General features: G+C 45.8%; 1 protein-coding gene across 5 annotated transcripts in view; it reads right to left on the bottom strand.

Annotated features, from left to right (window-relative positions):
• The window catches only part of FGF13 (fibroblast growth factor 13), a 465,748-nt gene that overhangs the window by 81,429 nt on the left and 356,938 nt on the right, over positions 1 to 27,381 (bottom strand). Inside the window, exon 1 of one of the 5 annotated variants that reach the window (XM_019824375.3) lies at positions 15,906 to 15,948. The exons of the other annotated variants lie outside the window; for them this stretch is intronic. Within the exon in view, the coding sequence (XP_019679934.1) occupies positions 15,906 to 15,933 (28 nt within the window). The 5' untranslated portion in view covers positions 15,934 to 15,948. Of the gene's footprint in view, positions 1 to 15,905; positions 15,949 to 27,381 lie in introns of those variants that run through there. 5 annotated transcript variants of the gene reach the window in all.

Consider the following 27,381-nt stretch of genomic DNA (forward strand, 5'->3'; position numbering starts at 1 on the left):
TTGTGGATTTCTGGTCTTCTACACTCACGGTTGCTTTTTTGCTGTTTAGATCATTGCCAATTAGCATTCCAGTGATAGAGGCTCGGGGAAAGTAAAGATACTACTAAACTTAGAGAAAGTTCCATGAATTTCTTCAAGAAGGGAACACTTCTTAGTCCCCCCCCCCCCCCGATGCTCATTGCAATGATTTCTATCATACTTTGCAACTTTCAAATCATTTCTCCACGAGTAGATAGCTAGGTCTGGTGTTGCCATAGAGATTTTGATCAATGCCACGAGCTGGGGACTAGTTCGCACATTCTGTCCATTAGCAAGGGTACTTGCTAATCCCTCCCATCCACTACCATGACTAATCTCATGACTAATCTCATGTATGGGATTCACGAAGGCTGGGAACTGATCCTCTCAGGTCATTTAACACTTCAGTTCTGTTCAGTAACAGCTGAATTAAACCTTGAGGGTGGGGGGGAAAGGTCAACAGAAAAATAAAATTATTTCTTTTGGGAAATTAGCTAATGAGCAAGGGAAGTTAGAATGCACTGCTGGGAGGAAGAGGAAAGAATAGGATGATACAAAACAACACAAATGGAACGGTTCGTTCCGGGTATTCAGGAGTTGAGCACTCCAACCAACTATCATTTATGAAGAGTCTTCTCTGCGCCTGGAAGGGTGCCAGCTACTTTCGGAGGTGTTATTTCATCTTGTTTTCACAATAATCCTAGGAGGCCAGGAGAAGAAGGGTGAGTCACAGGCTCAAATTGAGACACATCAAGGGATACTGTCCCAACAAAGCTGGACCTCCCAAGTGTGTCTGACTCTTTCCACACCACTGGAGTGGGGCCGTAGCTGGACCTTACTTCCCATCCAATATCTTGATTGTCTAGAGGACAGAAACAGGGCTGATAAAGACAAGCTGCAAGGAAACGGATTAAGGCTCAGTTTGACGAAGCCATTGCTAACAATCGGGGCTGTCCAGAAATGGATAGGATGGATTATCTTGGGAGATAATCAGTGCCCTGTGATCAGAAGTGTTCATATAGGGGCTGTGGGGTTCACAAAGACCTGGTAAACACTTATTGGACGTTACAGAAGAGATTCTCGGATAAAGCGAATGATTTGAATCATTATGGACCCCTCGGTCAAAGACCCAACACAAAGGCCATCAGAGAAACATGTTGGTCATTAAAAGCTGAGTGTGTGAAACATGCTTAGAAAAAGAAACTACGCCCTTGGGTCAGTCTAAGTGTCCGACTCTTGATTTCGGCTCAGGTCATGATCTCATGGTTCATGAGATCAAGTCCCACATCGGGCTCTGCACTGACAGCATGGAGCCTACTTGGGATTTTCTCTCTCCCTTTTTCTCTGCCCCTCCCCCACTCCCACTCTCTCTTTTCTCTCAAAGTAAATAAATAAACTTCAAAAAAGAGAAAGCACCCCCTTGATAGAGTCTCAGCGGTGGCTCAAACGAGGAAAGTTGGCAAAGAGCACTTACAGGGTCCTAGGGGCTGGGGTTGGTCATAATGTTTTTTTTTTAATGTTCATTTATTTTGAGAGAGAGAGAGAGAGAAAACGTGTGTGCATGAGCAGGGGAGGGAGAGAGAAAGAGAGAGACAGAATCCTAAGCAGGCTCCATGCTGCCAGCGCAGAGCAGGCCCCAATGTGGGGCTCAATCCCACGCACCATGAGATCATGACCTGAGCCCAAACCAAGAATCGGACCCTCAACCCATCAAGTGTTTTAAGGCAGCACTTGGTAAGTACAGTCCTTCCAAATTCAGACCAGAATTTGTAAACTAGGTGAGTTGCTAGAACGGTCAGTGGTCTCATCTTTGGGACACATGAGCTATGCAGAGCTACTGTCAAAACAGTCCGAGCTAAAAACTAAGGCACCACGAGACTGTCACAGACCAGAGGAGAGTAAGATATGATATCCTGGACGGGACCCTGGGAGGTAACAAGAGCATTAGTGGAAAAACGGGTGAAATCCGAATAAAGTCCAGGGTTTGACAGTAATAAGATGTTGACATGACAGAAAACTGGATGAAGGATATAGGAGAACTCCCTGTACTGTCTTTGCAGCTTTTCTGTAAACCCAAACTCATTCCAAAAGTGTTAAGGTTTATTAAAACATAGCGTGAGTTTCGTTCGTCTTGCCCATCACGTCTTGCTTTGGTTTCTCGCACTCGTGAGTAATGGTTCAATATGTTTTGTAATCTTGTGGTGTGGTTTGCTTCTCACCTGGATCTGGAAATTGACTCAGAGGCCTTATGGTCAGAAAAGAGTTTTCCACTTAATCTAAACTATGGGATAGTAAGTAATGGAATCTGACGTGGTTGGAAAAGATGTGTCAAAAATAAGACCTCCACGATCTCATGGTCGGTGAGTTCGAGCCCCGCATCAGGCTCTGGGCTGATGGCTCGGAGCCTGGAGCCTGTTTCCGATTCTGTGTCTCCCTCTCTCTCTGCCCCTCCCCTGTTCATGCTCTGTCTCTCTCTGTCCCAAAAATAAATAAAAACGTTGAAAAAAAAAACTCACAAAGAAAATAAGACCTGTTTTCCGCTCACTCTTTGGTCCCGATTTTATAATTTCCTGACTTCAGGGGATGGTCCTGACACTGTCGTGTCCACCTTCTGTCACTGCTAACAGCAAAGCAACAGGTGAAGACTAGCGAAGCCCGCGATCTGGTCATTCACCAGGAGATACGGCTCTTTGAATCCAACAACCAGCGCACAAGACGTTGACACAGGTCAAGGTCAGCTCCTTTCTGTGGGTCTTCCTTGTTCTTACCTAAGCTGTACTGTGAGATTTCTCAGCTTTAAGACTGCCAGCACCAGACCTTACGAATTTCAAGTCTTTACCTCTTCAGAGGAGCCAGCTTGGATGGCGTTTGTGACTGCAGCAGAGGAAATGCCATTTAGGGCAAAGAATATTGATAATATAATGGCTTCTTCCCTAACTAGGGATATTTGGCAAACATTTCCACTGATATTTACTTTTACACGCCCAGGAAGCTTGAAGCTCCTTTTCTCCTCCCTGCAAAACTATTGATATTATTAGTAATGGACAGAGCATGACTTTGCATTTGCAAAAGCAAAGACTGGGCATTGTATTAAGGTAACTTTTGTTATGGGTTTGCACATAGTAATTAGAACCAGTATTTGGGCGCGCCTGGGTGGCTCAGTCGGCTGAATGTCTGACTTCGGCTCAGGTCACGATCTCACGGGTCCGTGAGTTCGAGCCCCACATCCCAGCTCTGTGCTGACAGCCCAGAGCCTGGAGCCTGTTTTGGATTCTGTGCCTCCCTCTCTCTCTCTCTGCCCCTCCCCTGCTTGGGCTCTCTCTCCCTCTCTCAAAAATAAATAAACAAACTTAATAAAACAGTATTTAGTTGTGTCCAAGGTAAATGGTCATTTCCACTTTTCAAACTATAGGCCTGAGGGGTCCCTGGCTGGCTCAGTCAGTGGAGCACACAGCTATTGATCTCGGGGCCATGAGTTCGAGCCCCACATTGGGGATCGAGTTCACTGACACACACACACACACACACACACACACACACACACGACTCTGGGCTTAATGGGCTGACGGCAACAAGAATCCTAGGTTTGAGTCTTGGTTCTCCTACTAACTAATCTTGGGACTTTAGGAAAACTCTATCTATACTTTGGGCTTCTATTTCCTCATTTATAAAATACGAGACCTACGCACACAAAACCCCTTTGAATTTAACTCATCCATAACTAACGAGAAAACGATGGTCACGGGAGTTTATCACGCAGCCATAGAATCATTTGTCCACTGCATTCAGCTATTCTGTCAAGCTGAAAAAGTCAGAAGGCCCAGGAAGCCAGCGGTCCACGCGGCAGAGTGGGTAACAGCACGGGCTCTGCAACTGGAAAACTTGATTCCATAGCATGTGAGATGTGTGACCTTACAATGCCAAGTGACCTCTCTGTTCCTTAGTTTCCTCAACCATAAGATGAAAATAACTATGGTACCTCTCTCCTACGGTAATAGTGAGAACTAAATGAGTTAATGTTTATAAAGAGCTTAGCATGTACTTGGCGTACGTACACACACAATAAACTATACTGGTCCATACGAGAGGCGGGATTTGGACCCACACAGTCTGGTTCCAGAGTCCTTGCTCTTCACACTATGCTCATTCTGCTGCCATAATAATAACTCGTGTTTGCTAAGGGCCTACCAAGCGCCAGATGATCAACAAACCTTAGCTCTAATTCTTATGACAACCCTGCAAGGAAAGTATTCTGCTTACCTCAAGCTTTACAAACGTGCACAGTGATGTTCGGAAAGACTAAGGACTTTGTCCAACCTCACAGGGCAAGGGAGGGCTACCGTCTGTCTCCACGATCTGTGTTCTGTCCACTCTACTGTGCTGCCTCTTCACAAGAATGAGATCCACGCTTTGTTTTGTTTCTTAACTTGGGAGGCTTTCTAGCGGGAGGGGAAGGCAAATTTTATTCAGTGTCAAATGTGTGGAGCAGTTGGATAATTCCCACACCAACGTTCTCTCTGGGAAAGATGTATAGCCCTCTCCTTAATGAGGCACAGGAAGCAATAGCCTTCAGTGAGGCCCCCTGCCGCTGGTGCAGGTCCCACAGGCACTGGAGAGATCTGTAGATTCCTCCAACAAGGAGATTTTTCTCTTAGGTAAAGGGAAAGAGTTACTGAAGCACATAAAGAAAGCTTTCATATGAAATTCAAATCTGCGCAACCTTCCTGAGAATGAATCCTAAGTGAACAAAATAACATTCTGACTAGAGCCCATAATCACATCGCTTTTTACATGATGAAACACAATGAGACGCATGGAAGAAATAACCGTGGGGCAAATTCGCCCTATTTAGTTCTATGGGAGAACAATTCTTCTTGGTTACCCTATAAATACATAGGATATCAGGGAGGCCAATACGTTTTTTGGCGGGGGGGGGGTGATCTACTATGAAAATGTACCTAGTAAGACGTGAAAGGAAGCCAATGATGAATATCTCCTTGTCTTTAGATGCTTGGAAGTACAGCCCACAAAGAATGCTCCAGAAGGCATTACAGTGAACAGCAAAGAATTGGGAAAATAGGCAAGTTCTGTGATTCTTAAGCTTTTGCCATTGGGTATTACTTGCATATAACTCCTTATTTTAATTTTGTATAAAAAAAGTCTCTCAAGTTCAACAAGGTCATACCACCACATAGGAAATGAAGACAGATGGGAAAATGTATATTTTAACTATAACAGTAACTTTTACTCACCCAGTATTTTAATATTATATTATCCTTTCCAAAGCTGCATGTCGCAAAAACTGAAGAAAAATGTGTGAATTCATACTCTGTTGAGGAACCTTATATTCAGTAAAATATGAACACATTTCTATGAAATACAAGCCTTTCATGAACAATAATCCATCATGTGATGGCTTATTGCTTATACTTCACTCTAGGATGATACAAGTTTTGCAGCTTTCCTGTTTTGGTGCTCTGGGTTATAACTCCAGGTTCTCCAGAATTTCAGAGAGGAGTCAATCTCTCATCTCGCATTTAAATGTGGGTAGACATGTTTTTCTCTTCTCCCATTCCCAAATACTCCATCCCTCGAGCCATACATAGCCCCTTGACTCTTCAAAGACGTTTCACTGAAAATTTACCATGAAAAAACTCTGACCTCCTAATTAGAGACTGTTGAAGCAGGCCACATGTGTCCTTATGGCTTAGCGAAGCATGCACGGAATTTTGGAGTATTGCGTGCACGATGGATATTTTACTACTCTGGTGAGCTCTATTACTTCTACAGTCAAAGACAGGATGGTAAAGCAAAGCTCAGAAAGCATGAATTAGAGCTCTTTTCCCGCTCTGGGCTGTGCAATGAGTAGGAGTGGTCACCTGCCATTGGGGGTGGGCAGGAAGGCTGCGGGGCACAGTGCGGGGAGGGCACAGATAATAACTGAGAGGATCCCCACGTGCCGAATGTGCTGAGAACACCAGCTAGCACCCAGTGGCCCTCTACTGCTGTGATGGGCAACAGATTAAAGAGAGAACACCCCCTCCCTCCAGGGTTCCAGGAGGTTCCACACCCATACAAGGATGGGGTTAAGGAAGGAGAACAGAGACAAATGATCCACTCAGATTGAAAGCCCCGTGAAAGGGAAAGGCATGATCCTGCTCTTAGATAAAGTGAAGCCTGTCGTGGATTAAACATAACTAAAGCAACAACGAAGCAGAGCTCCAGATCAGTCTAATAATAGATTGACCCCCAAACAAAGTACTCGTGGCCTCATAGAAGAAAAGGTATTCCCATTTTGGGATATTAATATAATTTACCTCAGTTTCTGTTCTTTTATACGGTGTGACTTTTATTCAAACAGGAGTTCTATAAACAAACAAAAGACTTACAAAAAAGGACAAAAAGAGAAAACATTCCTCGGAGATAAAGAGTCAACAGAACCAATTCCAGCGATGGCCTAGGGGAGGGAATTATCAAATGGAGACTCTAAAATGATTCTGATAAATATTTTCAAAGCTCTAGTGGAAAAGGCGAATGCCACGCACGCGTGGACAAAGAACTTCGGCACCAAGATGGAAAACTGCGACCAGAGAAAACTGGAAAAGCTAGGAAGGAAATGTGGAATACCAAAGACGAGGCATTTGTTTGAACGGATTATCAGTCCGCTGGATAGAGCCCAGAATGGAATTTGTGACTTGCATACGCATGAATAGAAAGTATCTAAAAAGAAACAGAATGAAATAAAAGAGTCAAAAAACAAAACCAAAGCAAAGCTAGAACAGAGTGGTATCTGCGAGACAACGAGACAACGGCAAACCATCTGATATGAGTAATCAGAGTCCCCAGAGGAGAACAAAGAGACAAATGAGCAGAAGAAGTGCGTGAAAGCAATAGTGACAATACTACACTGTATGTTAACTAAGTTGACTTGAACGAAATTAAGAAAATAGTACGTGTGTGTTTATGTAGGCATCACATTGAAGACTACTGACTGTTCAGAGTAAAATTAATAATAAAGTCACAAGGGGGGTTAATAGCACATACAGAAAAAAAAAAAAAAAACATGAGAAAACGATGCCAAAGGTTGTGAATGGGATAGTTGGAAGAATAATGCTGCGAATTTCTTACCTTGTTTGCGAAGTAACAGAATATATATTCCAAATAGCAAAGATAGTGATGCATATGGTAATCTTGGGAGAGTGCTAAAAACAATACAAGCAATGTAACATGAAAAAAAAGATTCGAGTCACCCCAAAAATGCTAGAAAAGAGGAACAGGGGCATGCCGAGAATATTGGACAAATAGAAACCAAGTGCCAAAATGGAAGAGTTAAACGCAAACATATCAAGAATTGTGATGTAAACACAAATGGTGTACAAACTCTAAATGAAAGGTGGAATTTGGGGACCTGGAAGGCAAGTCTCACTTATATACATACCAGAAACACACTTTGAAGAGAAAGACACAAAGAAGATGGAAAGTAGAATTACTGCAAATGCTGAGGCTAACAATGATGGTGTAATATAAAAAATATGACCCAATTTATAAAAAATATGAGTTCCTCTATGTTTACACTTCCTAATAAAAGGAGAGGAGGTAAATGCCCAGTCACGGTAGGTGGTTTCCATACCCACCTCTAAGGCATTGACAGGATATGCAGACAAAAATTCAGACTATAGACTTGAACAACACTATCCATCAATTTGACCTGATATAAATTTACGGAACGCTACGCTAACCAAATAGCAGAAAACACATTCTCCTCAAGGGTACCTGGAATGTTCACCAAGTAGGCTCTAGGCTCAGCCATGATATAAGTTTAAATAAATTTCTAAGGATCCAAGTCAAAAAGAATATGTTACCTGACTGCAAAAATGTCCGGTATGAAATCAACATCAAGAATATACATAGACCATCTCCCCAAATTTGGAAATCAAATATCACACATTTTAAAAAGTCATGGGTGGGGTGCCTGGGTGGCTCAGTCAGTTGAGCGTATGACTTTGCCTTAGGTTATGATCTCACAGTGCTTGAGATCGAGCCCCGTGTCGGGCTCTGTGCTAACAGGGCGGAATCTGCTTCGGATCCTCTGTCTCCCTCTCCCTGCCCCTCCCCCCCTCAAAAATAACTAAACATTAAAAAATGTTAACTAAGCCATGGGTAAAAGAAAAATCCAAAAGGAAGTTAGAAAATACTTTGAATTGAATGACAATTAAAGTATGATACATAAAAAAATGAAATCAATCCAAAGCTATCTTACAGGGAAATGTATAGCTTTAAATGCCTTTACTCAAAAAAGAAGAAAGTTACAAAATAAATGTCTTCTATTTCTGCCTTACGAAACTAGAAAGTGACGAACTCACCAAATCCCAAGTAAGTAGGAGGAACGATGTAATAAAGTGAAAAAGGGAATCAATGGCAGACAACACGTACAGACAATCAGCAAAGCCAAAAGTTGATGCTTTGAAAAAAATTAATAAAATTTGAAACCACTAGCAATACAGATCATCAAAAAGAGAGAAAACTAGAAACTTAATATAGGAAGTGGAACTGAGGACATTACCAGAGATGCTACAGACATTAAGAGGACAGTGAGACGCTGTTGTGACCAACTCAGTAAGACAGGGAACCCAGCGCAAATAGGCCAAATGCTTGAGCAGACACAATAAAGATCTACAAATCGCCGCAAAGCACCTGAAAAACTACTCAACATCATTAGTCATCAGGCAGATGCAAATTAAGACCAAAACGTAGTATCATCACATAACACAGCAAGAACACGGGACTTGTTTAGCAGTAGGCTTAAAAAAATGAAACTTACATCAGTCTTGCGACCCAACAATTTCGCTACCAGCTGCTTGTCCAAAAGAAATGAAAACATATGGCCACAAAAGGATTTGTAAAAATTGTTTATAGATTTACTCAGTGTAGCCAAAAGCTGGAAACAATTCGGGTGTGTCAATGACTGGTAAACAAGTGGAGTGACTTACTGATACAGATCCATGGGTGAATTTCAAAAACATTGCTCTGGGTGAAAGAAGCCAGACACACACACACAAACATAATTATACTATAACGTTTCCATTTATGTGAAGTTCCAACAGAGGGAAAACGAACCGATGAGGATAGAAATAAGCTCAGTGGCTGCTTCTGGCAACGGAGGGGTGTTGACTAGGAACGGGCATATAGAGAACTTTCTGGGGTGATGAAAATAATTCTGTATCTTAAATATAGATTACGTGAGTGTATGCATTTTTCCAAACTCATCAAACTGTCTACTAACTGTATGTAAATTATACCTAAATAGCAGAAAGCTTTGAAAGGAATATACTGGTAAGGGAAGGACTGGGAGCACAGTCATTAGTGGAGAAGAATACTTCCAGGAGGATTTCTCTGAGTGACATATGTGTGGTTTTCCTGTTCCAGAATCTCATGCAGTACTTGCTAAAATGTAGATTCTCGGGTTCCAACCAAATTAGCTAGGGATATCCAATTTTAACCAGTTTCACGGAGGAAACTGATGGTACACACTAAGGTTTGGGAACAGCTGGGTTATAGAATGTTCAGTCCAGAAAGCAGAATTTTACCATATAGGACTAGTGTAGTTAGACAACACTTTAGCTAATGCTTGAAATGTGATTTTGGATATTTTCACAAGTTATGAGTCAGCTTTCATATGTCTATAAAATCAGATTATTTTATTTTATTGAGAAGAGTTGACATCATCATTTTGAGTTGGATGCTTGAAACTGGAAATTTTTTTAATGTCTTATTTATTCCTAAGAGAGACAGAGAGAGAGAGAGAGCAGGAGCAGGTGAGCGAGGAACACAGAATCCGAAGCAGGCTCCAGGCTCCGAGCTGTCAGCACAGAGCCCGAGGCGGGGCTTGAACTCACAGACTGCGAGATCATGACCTGAGCCGAAGTCGGACGCTTCACCCACTGAGCCACCCGGGCGCCCCGGGTGCTTGAAACTTTAAAGCATCTGACACGAACTGTAACTTTAACTGAATTCTAAATTCTCCTATTGTTTAGATGAATGTCAATATGTATTCACGTAAAAATGTTTAAGGCAAGTGAGTTATGTTGTATCAAAACAATAATTTTCCTTCCATTAAGCATCAAACATTCAGAGGTTTGCTATCAGAACATAAAGACACCCGCTTGGGATTGAGAGTAACCAAAGACTACCAACCTCTTCCACTGGAATTTTATTTTCACTTATTTTTTTTTTAATTTTAGAGACAGAAAGAAAGCACGAGCTGGGAGAGGGGCAGAGAGAGAATCCCAAGCAGGCTCCACGTTCAGCACTGAGCTCAACGCGGGACTCGATTCCATCAAGACCTGAGCTGAAATCAAGAGTCGGATGCTCAACTGACTGAGCCACCCAGGTGCCCGGGAATTTTAAACATAGAAAGATAGAGCAATCAGAACAGTAATAATCGGCCAATCAGCCAACTAATATTTGCTCCAAATCGATTCTGTGCGGGATCGTATGGCATTATATGGGCCTGTTTTAAAGACTGGCTCCAGTGTTCATTAACTGGGGAACTCTGTCTCATTGTGTAACCTGTCTGGGCCTCAGTTCTCAGTTCCCTCAGTAGTAAAGTGACGAAGTGTTCACCTGCTTTGCAGAGTTGTAAGAATTAGAGTTATACCCGTATGGTATTTAAGCTGGAGACTAGCCCCTAGTCGATGCTTAACAAATGGCAGTTGTTTTTACTCAGTCCCGCAGTCTAACAATTAGGGTGATTATTTAAGCCTCTTTTTCTCAATGAGGAGGAACAAAGAACCTGTTGACCAAGAACAAGGGTCAGGTGGATCACATCTTTAGAGAACGAAATATCATGGGGAGGAAATATTCTGAAAGAAATTGTATGGGCTCACCTTTCCTTGTTTTTGGAGTATCAAGGTCTCTAGGACAGGGTTGCGATGTGGTTTAGGACATTCTCATTGCATATTTGTTGAATGAGTGAAAGGGGGCAAAAGGAAATCTTCATAGTTTGTACGCACTCCAGTCTACCTCAGTCGTAGTGAACTTGACTAGTTTTGTTCTCCGTCTTGGCATGCTACCGTAGTGGTGGTTAACTATGAAGGTCAAGGAAGTCCCAGCACCCAAGCAATAGGGTTTTTTTTTCTCCCCCCGCATAAATAACACTTTTAGTTACTGCTGTTATTAGCCCTGTGATCTTGATTAGGGAGATAAAAAGAAGTGTTGACCATGAGCCTTGCCCCGCTAGGAATTTATAATCCAGTGGGGAAAATGAGCACAAAGTTTAATAAAATACGGAGTTTCGAATGAGTGTCATGATTGGTTTAGCCACCAGGTACTACGAGAGTTGTAGAGGTGAAAAACATCTGATTTGGTTGGCGGAGGGGACAGGAAAAGCATCTCAGGGGACACACACATTTAAGTCTCATGTCAGAGTGAAGCCAGTACAGGTTTTGATATAGGGAAGGAGCACGATGAACAGGGCATCTGGAGACCTTACCATACCCCATTACATAAGCGGGTATTAGAGCTGGAAAAATACCTTCTTCATCAACAATGCAGCTAGGCCTAAGCAGGACAATGAATGTTAGAAAGAAGGATGGAGTGTTTTGGCAGTCTGGAGCCCTAGTATATGCCTAAGTAACACCCATCGTGTCATGCAAGGAAAGGATCATGGATTGTAATTCTTAGTCCTTAAACACAGAATAAAGGAGCATCTGGGTGGTTCAGTCAGGTGAGCATCTGACTCTTGATTTCGGCTCAGGCCATGATCTCACCGTCATGAGATTGAGCCCCCCAGCGGACTCAGCCCTGGGTGAGGAGCCTGCTTAGGACTCTCTCTCACCCTGCCCCTCCCCTGCTCTCTCTCTCTCTCTCTCAAAAAACAAAATAAAATAAAAACAGTAAAGGATGGAGTATGTTGTGAACGAGTCATTATTTGGACATTGCAGGTACATGTTGAACTAGACATAGAGAATTGGCATGGGCAATAAAGTAAGAGTTTTGGGTCCAGGAGGCACGTGTACGCCCTCTTTAAATGTGTAAATGATCACGCCTGTTATTTACAACTCCTTTTGAGTAAGGTTTTTAAAAAAACTCTATTTTAGAAGACAATGGTGTCATATCAGATAATATGTGCTAAATCATAAAAGAAACACTAATGAGTTATTCAGAAACTTACAAAACAAAGGAGACTTAAATGTAACCATTTTCACATTCTTACAAACGAAGCATTGTTCTATTAAAACATACTTTAGGGGCGCCTGGGTGGCTCGGTCGGTTAAGCCTCTGGCTCTTGGCTTCAGCTCAGGTCATGATCTCACAGTTCGTGGGTTCCAGCCTCACGTCGGGCTCTGCACTGGCAGTGTGGAGGCTGCTTGGGATTCTCTCTCTCTCCCTGTCTTTGTGCCCCTCTCCCCCTCTCAAAATAAATAAACTTAAAAAAAACATACTTTAGCAAGCCCTGGCCAAAGAATGCCTTCTGAATAGAATGTAGATATCATGTTTTCATTCTGGTATAAAAAATTGAGGCTTTCAAATGGATAAAGAGTAATCCTTTAAATATATCTACTATTAGAGAAGTCTTCCCTTTACGAAAACATTCACAAAAAGTTCCTTTCCTTACAACGCGCCTCGTGCAGATCTCAAATGGGACTTGATTTACATACAATTTTCTGGAAACGAATTGAATCGTATAAAGCAAGATATGCTTGTCCTGTTGATTGAGATACGCCTACACTTTCAGGCCATGGCCAGTGGCACTGCTGGAGATAAAATGAAAGTTATGGTATATTCATCTTCCACCCATGGAACTGGATGGAACTGGCATCCCAAGGGGAACTTAACAGCCGTTTCCTACCCAAGAGGTACTGGCTTCCTGTGGATACTCTCCTTTGTTCCCAAGAGCTGAGCTGCTAGGATGAACCGGTGGTCCCACCACCAGAGACCTCTTCGCTTGCAGTAGCATTCTCAGTTCCAGAACCTCCCGTTTCCAAAGCAAATGGCACAAGGCAAATACAGACTTCCGCTGTACATTCTAAAGACGCAACGTGAAGGCCGTCTTTCCGGTCAGTTTTATGAGATCAGCTTAGATCGTTTCATCGTTTGCCCAGAGCAAATGTGCTGAACTGTTTTTGAGTGTTCTACGCAACCGTTGTGGATATATTCATGCACCCAACAGGTACTGAATACCTACTAAGCACCAGGCCTGGGGGCGGGCCATCAGAACTGCTTACTATGAGAAGGCAGCCTGAGAGACTGCCCCAGGTGATACGGGGCTTCAGTGTTTGGAGTGAGTGGAAGGACTGTGAGTACATAGCTGCAACTCCTGAAATACCGACTGAGCAACCACTGATAAGAAAACCATGAATAAACAGATCGTTTCCTAAGCGCCTACCAGTAAGAAACCCATTAACGCGTGCATTGCTTCCCCTAGTTCTCAGGGAGACGGAGATCTGTCTTCCTCTGGTCTAAGTTTTGGAAACTTAGGATAGGATGTGTGTGGACTGGTAGGCAGGTGTAGGCACAGCCACTGGAGAGAAGGCCTAGAATGAGCCAGAAACTGAAAAGCACGCGGAGGGACCTGGAGAAACGGAAGGAGGAGTCACGGACAAGCAGGAGGCGGTACAACCAGGATACAAACGCTGAGAAAGAAATGGCTGAGCTAACACAGGGTGGCTCACACACAGGACTCAGAGGGTAGGCTAAAAAAATTCGGATTCCTCGACCGCAGTAAGCACAAGGACGGGGGCCTGCGGGCTGTGAAGGGTCACACGGAGCACGGTTCCGGCCTCTTCTTAACTCCCCAGAGGCCCAAATGAGAGGCACCAGACTTAACTGGAGAATGGGGGGCTCGGGGGGAATGTTCTTGCCCCGAGAGCTGTTGAAAGGAGTTCTTCAGCGGGCCTGGGACCCCGTCTCGCCTGTGGAGGAGGGGGGGACGTGTGTCCTATCTAAAGGCAAAGGGCTAGACGACCTGACCTTTCTCGGGCCCAGAGCCCATCCCGTATCACACCCGGCCCTTTTCGTATTCCTCCCAAAGAGACACCGAAGCATTCCCAGCCCCTGACCATCTGCGCTGCAGTCTGCATTCATTTCTGCAAGGGGGCTCCGTGTGCCACGGACGTACCTCTATTTAAAACAGACACATCTATTTATAACGTTTCCCCAGTCCATCTAGAAGTCTTTTGTAAGCATAAAGTTGGCTCGCGCTTCTATCTCACCAGACAGCTTAGATGGCCATCTGATTGCTTCCGATGAATAGATGGGATACAACAGCAACGCAGTACTTGGTGAAAATGACTGGTGCCACAGAGCTTACGGAGCAAATATTTTATAAGCAGAGCGATGGCTTTAAATGTTTCTGCCACATGTACCATATCCCGAGATAAGGGACACAGAGTCTGTAGTCTCAGCGGTTAAAGATGGTTATACGTGTCTCCCATCTGACAGGAGGAAAATTTGGTGGGTTTATTAGAGGCATGAATTGTGAGAATAAAAAAAAAATGAAATTCTGGACCGAGCTCACAAATTCTATGAGTTTTATCACTGATATGGCCCCTGACGCCCTAACCGTTCAAACGAGCTGGTTTTTTTGTTTTTTGTTTTTTTTTTCTCCTTTTCATGGGGAAATCAATTGAAAACAAGCAAATAAACAATGCCCAGGCAACACGACAGATCAACCTGAACCTTCATTTGGGGACGCTCCGGGATCACCCCAAGTAGTTCAGGAGCTGCGGCAAGGTACTCAGAAGGGAAAGTCTATGAATCCCAGTTAATTCCATGCAGAACGAACCATAGAAATGATCCCTGAAGGTATAGTCTTTAATTCCATGAACAAACACAAGCCACCCAGCAGTTTCAGGACAGGTGGAAGGATTCCGAAGAAACAAAACGTGCAAAGAGTAGCCACTCATCTGAATGAGACGTTCTAGCAAAATTAAACGCTCAGAGGGGTCAGCATTCTCTGGGATCCGCTGGAGTTCAATGATAAAGAAAGCGCAGAGGGTTTCAATGAAAGCGATTGCTTGATGAGGCTACTTCGCTCAGAGGATACGAAACCTGGCAGAAAGTTTCCCCAGGAAAAGAGGTCATTTTCCGTTTCGTTGCGTGCTAACATTTCTCATCAAACAGTATCCAGTGGAGTGATTCCCACCATCCCAAAGAATCCCTGTCTTGCTATTTGCAGAGGCTCGAAGCTGGCCGCTCCGGTAACCTTCTGTCATCTTGTTTTTCTCCATGAGCCCGAGGCTCTTGGGCGTTGGTTCTATTACCTATCTGCCGCAGCCATGGAGGGACAGATAGTCCCCCGGTTTCGCTCAGACATTATGAAGTGCCTATCTTCTGTGATTTCCCTGCAGATACACCTAACACAATTCTCCGAATTAAAGTGATTGTGTCCACCTTTCTTTCGCTCTATGTTGCCTTCTCTTTCTTTCCTTTCCTTCAGCTAAAAGCAAAGTGCATTTAAAGCTGACTCTATTTATTGTTTTTTTCTTCCTGTAGAAATTCAAATTAATGTTTTGTGCTGTCTGCAGACCAAATGCAAATCTGGAGGGAGGAAATCTCTCTCGAATCCGCTAGTGTCACAGTTTTCTAAATATAAATAGGACTTTACACAGACAGATATACACATTCACTCTTGTATAACAATATCTAACATTTCTCTTAGGGAAAAAAAAAACAACAGACAAAGGAAGCATTTTTCAAAGAGTCTGCTCAATATCCAAACATCATGGGGTATGGGGGAAAGTCAACAGCCCTTGTCCCATCCGGAAAGGAAAGATCTCAACAGAAAGAGACCCGGCATGATTTTGTTAATTTCTATCAAGACGTTAATGTCCAGGATAAGCTTTCAAATCTACGCCCTTCAAAAACATTGCTTAAATAAATCTTACCTGAATACGACTTCCTTAACAAAGCCATGCTTCTTTGTAAGCTGGTCCTACCCAGACAGTTGCTGTCTACATTTGGAGCAGACACAGAGAAAGGAGATCGGAGAAAGTTTAAGGCATATCTAAAGTATTCTCCAAGGTACTGGCCAGAAACATCAAGCCCATACTCGCGGTATAGAGAGATCATTAATGGGCATTAGTGACAGACCATTATGACTCTCACAGATCATTAATGATTCATCATGTAGCAGTATTCTTCTGGCAATAATCAGACCATTGCTTGGACGCAGATATAAGCTTCGCCCATACTATTTGCTTAAACTTATTATTTCCAAGCATAAATTTTTATTTTGCCTTCTAGAATTACGAAAAATGGTCTGTAACAGGATCCCTCCGCACATTAGAGGAACTTCTGAAGCTAGCTGTCTTCTTTGGTAGACGCTTCTCCCACTGTCAGGAATCTTGTAGTCTGAAAGGCTCCCCAATAGCTTTTGGGATATAGAAAATGTGTCTTTTATTTTGAAATTGAATTATTGATGAATAGAAAATGCTACAAGCAAAACAGACATTTAAAAGAATTACAGTTACCCAATCCTCTGTAACAATTACTTGTAAATGCTGAAATTCTACCTGGCTTTTGAGTTTCTTGCCAAAAAATACATTTTCATATCGGAGTCCTTTGTTAAAAATTCAGAGACTCTACCATGAAAGCCTGTGACAAGGCTTTCAGCTAGTTACAACAAAAAGCAAGAAACGCAGACCATTTTAGCATCTAGCCATACATGTTACTGAAGCACTCAACAACAGTGTTAATATAGGAATGAAAATTTTAAGGAAAGGCGAAACCCCACACCAAATTGCCATTCTTTTTATTTTTGCCTTATGGAAGATCCACTATTTTGGTTAAAAATGGAAATGAAAATGGAAATTTAGTTATTCCGGGAGCAAATGAGTCTTTCCTATTGAACACATTGGATTCTCCTTCTGTGTGGCTCTGGGAAAACTTCCCTTGAGTCAGAGAGAAAGGAAATCTGTTTCGGGGTCTGAATATCGTCACTATCAATGAATATTGAAGAGTTACTGACACCCACAAGGAGCTATATTTATGGAGCCCCATCACCCATACTCAGCGCTATAGGGAAAGGGAGATTATGTCTCTCCAAAAGCATTCCATAAACTTACATAATTTTTTCCCCTTCAGCTTCTCTGCATAATCAGAGTTGCCTTGTGCTTCTCTGCCTCTACTTTTCCATCCAACACGAGGAGTGTAACAGACAACAGCTGCAAGCGTAAGCCCTTCCCAAAGGGATCCAGCCTCAAGCGAAATTGGCTTAGCTGTAAGGACGGGATTTCAGCAGTAGGCAGGGGATGGAGAAAATCTGTTCTGCCCTGAAATCAAACACCCTCCCCCATTCCCTCCAGACGCCCACAGCCCAGGGGCCAGCACATCAGGGGCCCCCGGAACCCAAATGCGTCGAAGAGTGGTTTGTCAGAGAGAGACCCTGCGCTTGGTTTTTATGCTTTCCTGTCCCCGTTTTTAAATTCTCAACAGTTTTTCAACACGGGGCAAAACTTTTGAACATATTCATTTTGCACCGGGCCCTGCAAATTGTGCAGCCAGTCCCGTCCCTTAAGAAGCCATTCGTTAACTAATCAGCTCAACTTAGAGGGGCCGACGATCAGCTTCCAAGGGTGACCACAGGGTCTTCCCCGCTGCCCTTGGACTAGGAAGCCGAGCTAGTCCTCAAGCCACTAGGCAGACAGCGGCATATGCTCAGATCCCTGTTTGCAAACCAAAATGGCTAATGGAAGAATTTAGGCTTCAGGGAGCTCCTTACGCAGGAGAGATGCCAATTTCCTTCAAACAAAAATAGAAAACCCTAATATGGAGGCAGCGTCTCTTGGCCAATATAAGAGCTCTTAAAAAAAAAAAAAAAGAGTATTTCCCAAGGGGCAAAATGAAGTCATCCCAAGATGAGTGGTCTCAGGTCTAATCAAGAGACTGTCTTTTAGCTGTGCCGTCGCCTCTCATGGCCTGCAGGGGGCCTCACTGGGCAGCGCGGAAGGGGGTCCCCTGGGATGACAGCAACTCAATCGTCTGATGTCTAGACTGCACAGAAATAAACAAAGCAAGGGCCAAAATAGAGCCAAATTGCAAGGCAGGTGAAATTTATGTCTGCTATCCCGTGTCTCAAGCTAATTCTCGGCCGCCCAGGGCCCTCCTGTTCCTCTCCAGTTGCTGTACCTACCCCGCAGGAGTAACCCCCGGTCGCTCGGCAGCCCCCTGGGGGCCCCTACCTTCTCTCGCATTCCGTCTCTACCCTACCTGTTCTCTTAGTCCTCCCTGTGCCTGACCTCGGTCGTAGCGCTCGCCCGTTCTACTTGGCCTCCCGGGGTGACATTTTTCCAGGTCTTTATCGCTTCTTTATCGACATCCGATTCTAAACCCCAGGATAAAGGGCGTCGCGGGAGAATGGCGTATTGACACATGCATATTCGCAGCTTGCAGGGTGCAGCTTGGCACGGGTGGCCTTCACTTCCTTTACAGTCGTTTTAATCCAGATGCAATCAATGCTGGGGGTCAGCGCTCAGTGCCGGGTCGCTCACCCTCTTCTAACAGATACCGTCAGCGACTAACTCCCTCCACCCATCAGCCAAGCGCACCCCGCCAGAGTCACCATCCATCATCTGCCCCCACGGGCAGAACGTGACCCACCGGAAACTGACAGACCCAGTTACCTCGCTGGGCGAGTGGCCTTTCATCCCGGCCCAGGAAGCTAGGGATCTCCAAGCTCTCACTGCATTGTGGTCAAGTGGCCGGAGGAAGCTTCCTGCCGTCCTGAAGGCCCCCAATCAATGCTCTGCCCTCCTCTTAGGGCCCAGACACATCAAACGCAATAATGCCCGATATTTAATCATGTCCCATTAAAATGCAAAGCCCTGTCTCCAGGTCCCCTTGACACTTTTAATTGTTTTCAAACGTCTGGAGAAGCCGAGGTAAACAGATTTGTAGTGCATTGTTCACTTGCTCGGCTACCACAGCCTCTTGGCTAATTAATAAGGGCATTCGGCTGCAACTGGGCGTCTTGGCTGCACCGATCCCTCCTCCTGGTGGGAAGAAGTTACGGGAAGGAAGAGCTTATGAGAGGAAAGGCAGATGTTTTTTATTAAGAAGTACCAACGAGTGGGACTTTTGTCTGCACAGAAAGTAACACTCAGATGCTGGGAGCAGCTTTATTCGTCGTTGCCCAAACCGGGAAGCAACCAAAATGTCCCGCGTAGGTGAATGGATGAGTGAACTGTGGTCCATCCAGTCAATGGAATAGTGTCCAACGATAAAAAGAAACGAGTGACTGAGCCAGGAAAAGACACGGAGGCCCTTTCAATGCGTATTACTAGAGCAAAGAGGCCAATCTGAGAAGCTGTATACGTGTGATTCCAACTGTAATGACATTCTGGAAAAGGCAACAACAGCCAAAAAAAATGGAGACGGTGAATCCTAATGTGAACTACAGACTGTGGGTGATAATGATGTGATGATGCAGGTTCATCAACGGTAACAAATGTATTACTCTGGAGGGGGTGTGGATAACGGGGGAGGCTGTGTGTGTGCGCGTGTGAGGGGAGCAGGGGCATATGGGACATCTCTGTACCTTCCCCTCAATTTTGCTGTGAATCTAAAACTGCTCTACAAAGAAAAATAAGGGGGCGCCTGGGTGGCTCAATCATTTAAGCGTCCGACCGCGGCTCAGGTCATGATCTCACGGTTCTGGAGTTCGAGCCCCGCGTCGGGCTCTGTGCTGAGCGCTCGGAGCCTGGAGCCCGCTCCCGATTCTGTGTCTCCCTCGCTCTCTGCCCCTCCCCTGCTCATGCTCTGTCTCTGTCTCTCTCTCTCAAAAAAAAAAGTACCGGGTACCTAACATGTTCCAGGAACACATGTTTTCTCATTGAATTCTCACGACAACCCTGTCAAGTTTTCTTTGTTATGCCTTTTGTTTTTGTGGATGAGGAAACTCAAGCTAAGGGGGGAGGGGGGGTCGCTGCCCAAGGTCACATGGCTGGTAACTGGCTGGAATACTGCCGAGGGTTTCAAAAGCTTACTTGGTGGTCAAACTGGGTACCCTTTATGGTCTCTCCCAATAGAGGGTTTTTGTAATTCCATGTCCCTTCTCCTCCATAAAGCAATTCCCAGCACATCCAATTGCCTGAAGCTCACCAGCCCTGCCCGTGTTTCCCTTCCTATGACAGTAAGGAGTCCCCGGAAGGAAAGGCAATGCTGTACTGGCAGCCCCCAGCCCAGTCGGAAGACAGGAGCCACTTGACTGCTGTCCGCTACCAAAGGGCCACACCCCCCTCTCATTTTCTCAGAGAGTAGCAGGGGCCAAGACGCAGCCGGGGAGATGCACGATGCCCCCGACTCCAAGGATCACGGGAGTCCGCTTCAGGAACAGCCCCCTGGCTGTTTTCCCCACGGCTCAAATCCTATCAGCGCCACCGTGGCTCTCCTGCACGAGAGGCACAGGCGACACCTTGGCCACGCCCGGGAACGCGGCCTCATTGAGTATTTTAACGGATGGCCACAACTGTGCGAGAAGATCGGTGGACGGACTCCGGTGGTAAGCATGGCTTCCCTGGGCTATTACAAGAATGAAATGAGAAATTCACACAAAGTGCTTATTAGGGCAGGGCCCGGGACAGTGTGAGTAGTCCGTGGAAATGAGTGCTCTTCTGGCCCATCTGCTTGCCTCCCCTGTAATCTCGTTGTTATCCTTCCCGACGTTTCTGGCAGCATTTTTATGGAAACTGATCAATACGCAAGCAATCCACGAACCCCGAGTCCTTACAATGTACCTTTTGTCTAATGAACATTTGCCCACATGCAGAAGATACGGACACACATATACAGAGCTCAGAGTCTAGAAGGACTTGAATACAGTTCATAAGAGCTATGATGTTGAAAACAAGATTTGATTTGCCTAAGTCACTGGTTACGCGAACTACTATACTTCCCAAATATTGACCGTGCTGTGTGTTCTGCCGGGATGGGCTCCAATCAAAGCTGAACTAGTGCCCACGTGTCTGTGTGCTCTTAGTAACAAGAGCCGACTGATATCCCACCTCTGATACTTGGACAGGTCTTCTGTGACAGTCTACTCAGTGTCAGGGTTAAGAGCAGCATGGCACATTTTATTCCGCTCGATTCTGCTTCTGACAGCATCGTAAATAACACCTACACCTGTCAAAAAACAGATTTCAGATATACCACAAATCACACACCTTTCAACTTGATGCCTGGATCTTGAAAGGTGCTAGAAGTGTGCGCGCGCGTGTGCGCGCGCGCGTCTTTGGACGCACGCGCGCACACACGCGCATCTTATTAGCGGAAAGACTTCTTCCAGGCAGGCATGATTTTCAAGCATGATGGGAGAGTTATTCACTTCTTGCGAAACTGTACGCAATGCAGGGAAAATAAAAAAGTTACTTGGTTTCTGCAGTTTCTCTCTGAGGGAAGAAGAAATTAATGGAGAATGGTTTCTCTTTGTGTTCGGAGCACCCCCTGGTGGAGAACTAGCATATTTCAGTCGCATATTAATCCTCCCACCCGCACTGCTTTTTATTTTCCTCTCAAGAGCTTTATGGAGGGAGAAATGTTTTGATTTTTCTAGATTCATAACTCATGACCACAGGAACAGAGAATCCAATTACAGTCACTTTTGTTCAGTTCTTCTGAAGATCCTCTTGGCCGATTGAAAAATTAATGTCAAGTACTTGCCTGTTTTAGGGAAACTGCCTTTTCACTCATTCAGCAAACATTTCCTGGGTGCCTATGATGTGCTAGCTCCTTTCTGGGTGCTTGCGACACAGGAAGAAATAAGCCTGGGTCCCTGCTGGGGAGGAGCTTGTCCAAAGTTGAGAGGTAACCGTGAAAAGCCATCTCCGAAAGTGCAAGGCTGAGAGGCCGAACCAGGCCTGGTAAGACTCAGAGGTGAATGGAAACCAAACAGGCTTCATTTTTTTGAGAGAGAGCAGGAAGAGAGGGAGAGAGAGAGAGAGAGAGAGAATCCCAAGCAGGCTCTCTGTGCCGTCAGCGCAGAGACCGATGAAGAGCTGGATCCCACAGACGGTGGGATCGTGACCTGAGCCGAAACCAAGAGTCGCCCGCCCAACCGACTGAGCCGCCCAGGCGCCCCGGGCAAGTGGGTTTTACACCAGCCAGGATAAGACTGCTTTCAGACAGGTGACTTGGCTGCCACGTGGAGGGCGGGAGGGGAAGGGGTAAGCCTGTAGACTCCGAGCTCTGTCAAGGGTTGTATTTTACTGCGTGGGTGGAAACGGGACTTGTCGGTTCCCCCTGAAGACCCCACTGAAGCCTAGATCATTCTCTCCTTAAAAAAAAAAAAAACCCTGCTTCGGCTGACTCTAAAACAATCGAGTTTTGGGCTGGGGAGAGGGGCAGGCAGTGATTTTTCAGGCAGTCAACTGAGCTGCTGTTGTGGCCCACACCGTGCGCGTGGGCTCCACTGGTCTGTAGGCTCACCAGGAAGCAACGTACTTGAACCCTGGCTCTACTCCTTTGGGAGTACAATGGCTCTACTCCATTGTAAGCTCTGCCTCCTTGGGCCTGTTGCCTTGACTCTCTGAGCCTTGGTTTCCTCCTCTGTGAAACGGATACAATAATTGTATCTATCTTTAGGGTGGTTATAAGAACTCAATCAGGGAATGCAGAAGGCACTGGCTGCAGCACCTACCACGCAGTCAGCAGTTGATGAGGGCTGGTTCATTCACCTTTCTCTTCCGTGTTCGGCGAGGCCAGGCAAACGGGTCTGTGGGATGGCAGGCATCGAAGTCCCATAGGACCTCTCCAGGATACTCTACCTGGCGCTGGAAGGCAGGCCTGTATTTGCAAGGTGGCCTCAGCAGTTTGTTTCCTGCCTAACGGGAGCAGCGTGTAAGGTCCACAGATGGGAGTTGAGAACAAGCCAGGTTCTCATGGTCCAGAGGGCCTGGGCTTCGTAGCTGCCAATTCTCACTGGAAAGCTCGGAGCCTGGAAACAAGGCTGGCAGCAGGATCCTGTGGGATTTCTAAGTTAGCCAAGAACGAGACCGGCGAACAGGAAAAGGCCCGGCCAAGATGGGAGGCCAAGTGGGTCTGGCATTACCGAGAACGGACGGGTAGACTGGTACAGAGAGGGAGACGGCAGGGCTAGGCGTGGACGAATTCCTTGAGTCAAGGCGCGCCTAACACAATGGCTTTTTACAGGATCGTCCCAGACTTAGCAGTCGGAACAGTGAGTCCTGCGAACGCTAATCCGACCAAGGTCCTCTGACTGAAAAGATCCTGTGACCAGTCAGTTTAAGAAAGGCCGTTCACCACACTGGCTCTCGGAGACTCATATTATACATTCGGCTTGCTGAAGGTTCTAGTAAAGCCTGCGGTAAAGAAACCCATTAACTGTGAGAAACTTCGGGTTACACATACTAATTTGCCCCCAGAAACCTTTATTTCTTACAACAAGTACTAATAGTCCTGAATACTCAGTGAACAAGACGTAGCGTGCACGCCAGGCTAAATGTCTCCTGGGCCCCGGAGTCTTTAGCCAGGGTTGACAGACAGAATCACTTAGGCCCCTGTTAGTGGCCTCCCAAGGGCCCAAATCCCAGGCTGGCATTGTATTCTCAACCCATGTATCAGGTGGTGACAGGGATGGGGTCAGCAACTCCGTCGCTTCTGGTATTTTCTGGTTTCCAACTGGGGCTCCCTCAGGGAGGTTTTGAATGCCCGGTACCTAGAAAATGGTCACACTACAGCCCTCGAAGAAGGCATTCCACTTGACCTAGACGGAATGGAGCTCCTGGGCCTACCGCAGCGATTCTAGACTCCTGAGGTAATGAAGGATGGAAAGGGAAAGAATTCAAATATCATTTCGGCAGCCCAAGGGTTCCCTGGGATTTCCACTTGTCCCTGCACTGCTCCAGCGGCATGAGCTTCCTCCTCGGACACGTGAGGTGATGGAACCCAGGTAGCTGGGTCATAGGTTGGGGTTACAAGTACCCTGGTACTTTTGCTGCAAGACAATTTAAATACTGGGCTTCGTTGAACCGCACACGTTTTTGTTAACCGTGGGACGCATACCTGTTATGGACTGAATTGTGAGTCGCCTTAAATTCCTGGCCCCCAATTTGGAGATAGGGCCTGTAGGGAGGTAATGAAAGTTCAATGAGATCACGAGGGTGGAGCCATAATCTGATAGGACTCCTGTGCTCGTAAGAAGATGAAGAGAGGCTAGAGCTCTCTCTCTCTCTCTCTCTCTCTCTCCCCCTCTCTCACCCCCATCCCCAGCCTACACAGAAGAAAGCTCTGTGAGGGCACCGTGGGAAGGTAGCCATCTCGAAGCCAGGAAGAGAGGCTTTACCAGAAACCACTCATTACAGCACCTGCACCTTAGACTGCTAGCGTCTAGAACTGTGAGGAAATACATTTCTGGGGTTTAAGTGATCCGGTTTCTGATATTTTGTTATTGCTGCCCTAGCACTATTTCTCGTAAAGCGTATATAACGTTGCCCTTTCTTTTCCAAACAGCCCCACCGAGAGGACAAAACAGCAGTCCAAACTTGTACAAGTAGATCACGCTTGGTCAAGCTGATACAACCCGGAGCGGTTTAAAAACAGAAATGCAATTTTAATGAAACAGAAACGAGGCAAAATCGCAGTCTCCAAATGAGAAGTGAAACCAGCGAACACTTAACGAGTGCCTAATCTGTACCTGGCTCGGCGGTTGGCTGTAAGGGGCTGGGCTGGGGCTGAATAAAATCTAGTCCCTTCCTTCAAGGAATTCAGTGTTTCGTGGCAGAGAGAGATGAGCAAGCGCATTTAAAAAGCAAAGGGGAAGTTCAGTGGCACAGAGGTGGGGCGTCTAACGCACCTGTTTGGGTTTGGCAAGTGGGGGTCTCGGAAGGCATCCCAGGGGAGGTGATGATAAGCTGAGACTTGAAGGAGAGCAGGAGACAATCCGATGAAGAGAGTAACTGCTCCAGAAATGGGCAGGACTCAGAGGAATCATACAAAGCCTCCGCCCTAAAGGAGCTCTTAGCGCCCAGGAGACAGACCGACGCACGCCATCACCTTACGAGGCGCGAGGCATCATGACATATGAAAGCACGGGGCGGAGCACCTACCAAACCCAGCCTCCGGGGTGGCCAGGGGAACCTTTCTCAGGGCAGGCGGTGGTGGGATCTGGGTTTTGAAGGCCAGTGCTCATCGGTCAAGTCAGTTGGGAGCGGGTAAGAACACGCGTCGGGCTAAGAGAATGCCAAGCCGAGGCACCAAGTACAAAGACGTACAGGCTTGAGTAGGTCTGACCCAGGGAAGAAACGCAGGCAGTTTGGAATGTTCGGAGCACAGGTTTCCGGGAATGGCACGGGCCACGCAGCTGTGGGGTTGCTAGGGGCCGGATCATGGGGCGCCTCGTGGCCCACATGATGGGGAAAGCCATGGGACACAGGGGGAAACGTGCAAGGGTTTTAAGCAAGAGAGAGAGACCCAATGTGATCGGCATTTCTGAAAGATCTCAGTGGCTGCAGCGTGAAGACCAGCGCAGTGGCTCCAAGTACAAGACGAGAGGCAGGATGACCTTTGAAGAGGATGGCAGTTGTCCAGAGAGCACCTTGATAGCCTAAATTAAGGCAACAACACCTTGAAGAGGGGAAAAGGCAACAGCCTTCAGAGCCATGGTGGTCGCAGCATCGGTAGAACCTGGCTATAGACTGGAGCTGAAGGTGAGGAAGAGGCAGCCGGCTGTCACGGACTACTCTAGGGTTTTCTGGACGGTTGGGGTGTTGTCCTTCATCAAGACCGGGCCTCTTGGAGTTCGTTTTCCCAATTTTCTGTTTTTACAGGTGAGGAGACTAACCTTGCCCAACATCACTCAAAAGCGATGGTAACTGCAGTCATGGGGGCTGGCGGGGGGTGGGGGGGGGCGGGCAGGTGAGATGAGACGTCCCAGGGGGGATTCGCAGAGTGAGAGGAGGTGTAGCAGTAGTGGCAAAGGAGACCTCACTAGCCCTGACCTCCGAGAAGCCACACGCAGAACCGTCCGCTCCCCTGAGCCCGGGCTCCTAAGGCTCGCCAGTCTTTGCATCGTTCGGACCAAAGCACAGACCGTGGATCTAATTTAAAGCATCGTTTTGTGAACAATTCGTTTTCCAGACATTTATCCTCTGAGGCTATTTCGCATTGTCAGGAAAAAATCAAAGGTATCCATGTTTGAATTGGCACCTCCCATGACTCATTTTTATTGATGATGATTTGTTTTTACAGTTGAAACAGGAAAAGAATTTTCAACTCCCAAGCCTGCACCCAGGAAACCGACCACGTTAGAGGTTAGCTTCAATTTTCACGCATTCCCTAGGCACGATTTTACTTTTATATATTTAATGCATCCGTTCGTTTGCTCATACACTCATCAGGTATTTTCTGAGAGCCTTTTGGGTTCCGAGGCTCTCTTCTAGGTCCTAAGGAATTCAAGCAATCATTCAAGGAGCTACACGGTAGGCAAAGCTCTTCTTATCTGGAGTGTTGTTTTCCCCTTGCTCTGAGTTTCTTGGCCACCTCCAGGAAAAAGGGAGGCTCTTTGTCAGTCCCTCAGTTTCAGTCGTTAGATAAGAATATAGGAAATGAAGCAGGAATGTATTTTATTGGTAGAAACGAAGCCACAGATCCAGAAGTGGTCTCCCTTTGGATGGCTGTGAGCCACACTTGTCATTTTTTGGAGCGCAAACACCAGACTGTGTCTGAATTATCAAGCATCTCCCCTCTCGGGAGGCTAGAATTTCAGGAGAGCCTAATTCAGCTGAAAATAAACCACGCCAAACTGTAAGATTCCTTGACATGAGTGTATGCATCCTATACCCGCCCTGATCTTTTTGTTTTTTTCACTCTGATCTTTCCAGTCGTGTGACCGAATGTGGGCCATACTTGAGCTGGAGACTTAACTCTGTGGAGGTCAGTTTTTCTTTGGTGAAAGGTCTCAAGTTAAGAGCCACTGTCAGTGATCTACTGCGGAAGCTGATTACGTTAGACAGTTAATGTGTTTTACCGCTGTCTGAATAGCTAACAGATTACTCCTCACCCACGTCACATGAGAAAAGCGCGTTGCCAACATAGAAAGGCATTCAGATTATGAGACCCACAACTGAAATAATGCCACAGTCTTTGATTGTGGCAGCAACTAAGTGGCTTCCACTTAAGTTCGACTTTGTCAGCATTTAATACGTACGTGTAACAGGTTATAACACACGGGCTTAGCTGGGATTATGGACAGAACGTGAAACCTTCTTGTGTTTCTTCTCATCAGGGAGCATGCCACAAATATATTCGCATGTTGATGTTCTGCGTGAAACTGGAGAGAACTTCCAGGGAAATGGACGTAGTATAATTCAGCATATGCATACGACACGCACTAGAACGTACGCTCTGTGA

The sequence above is a fragment of the Felis catus genome, chromosome X, assembly GCF_018350175.1.
Source record: "Felis catus isolate Fca126 chromosome X, F.catus_Fca126_mat1.0, whole genome shotgun sequence".
NCBI lineage: Eukaryota > Metazoa > Chordata > Mammalia > Carnivora > Felidae > Felis > Felis catus.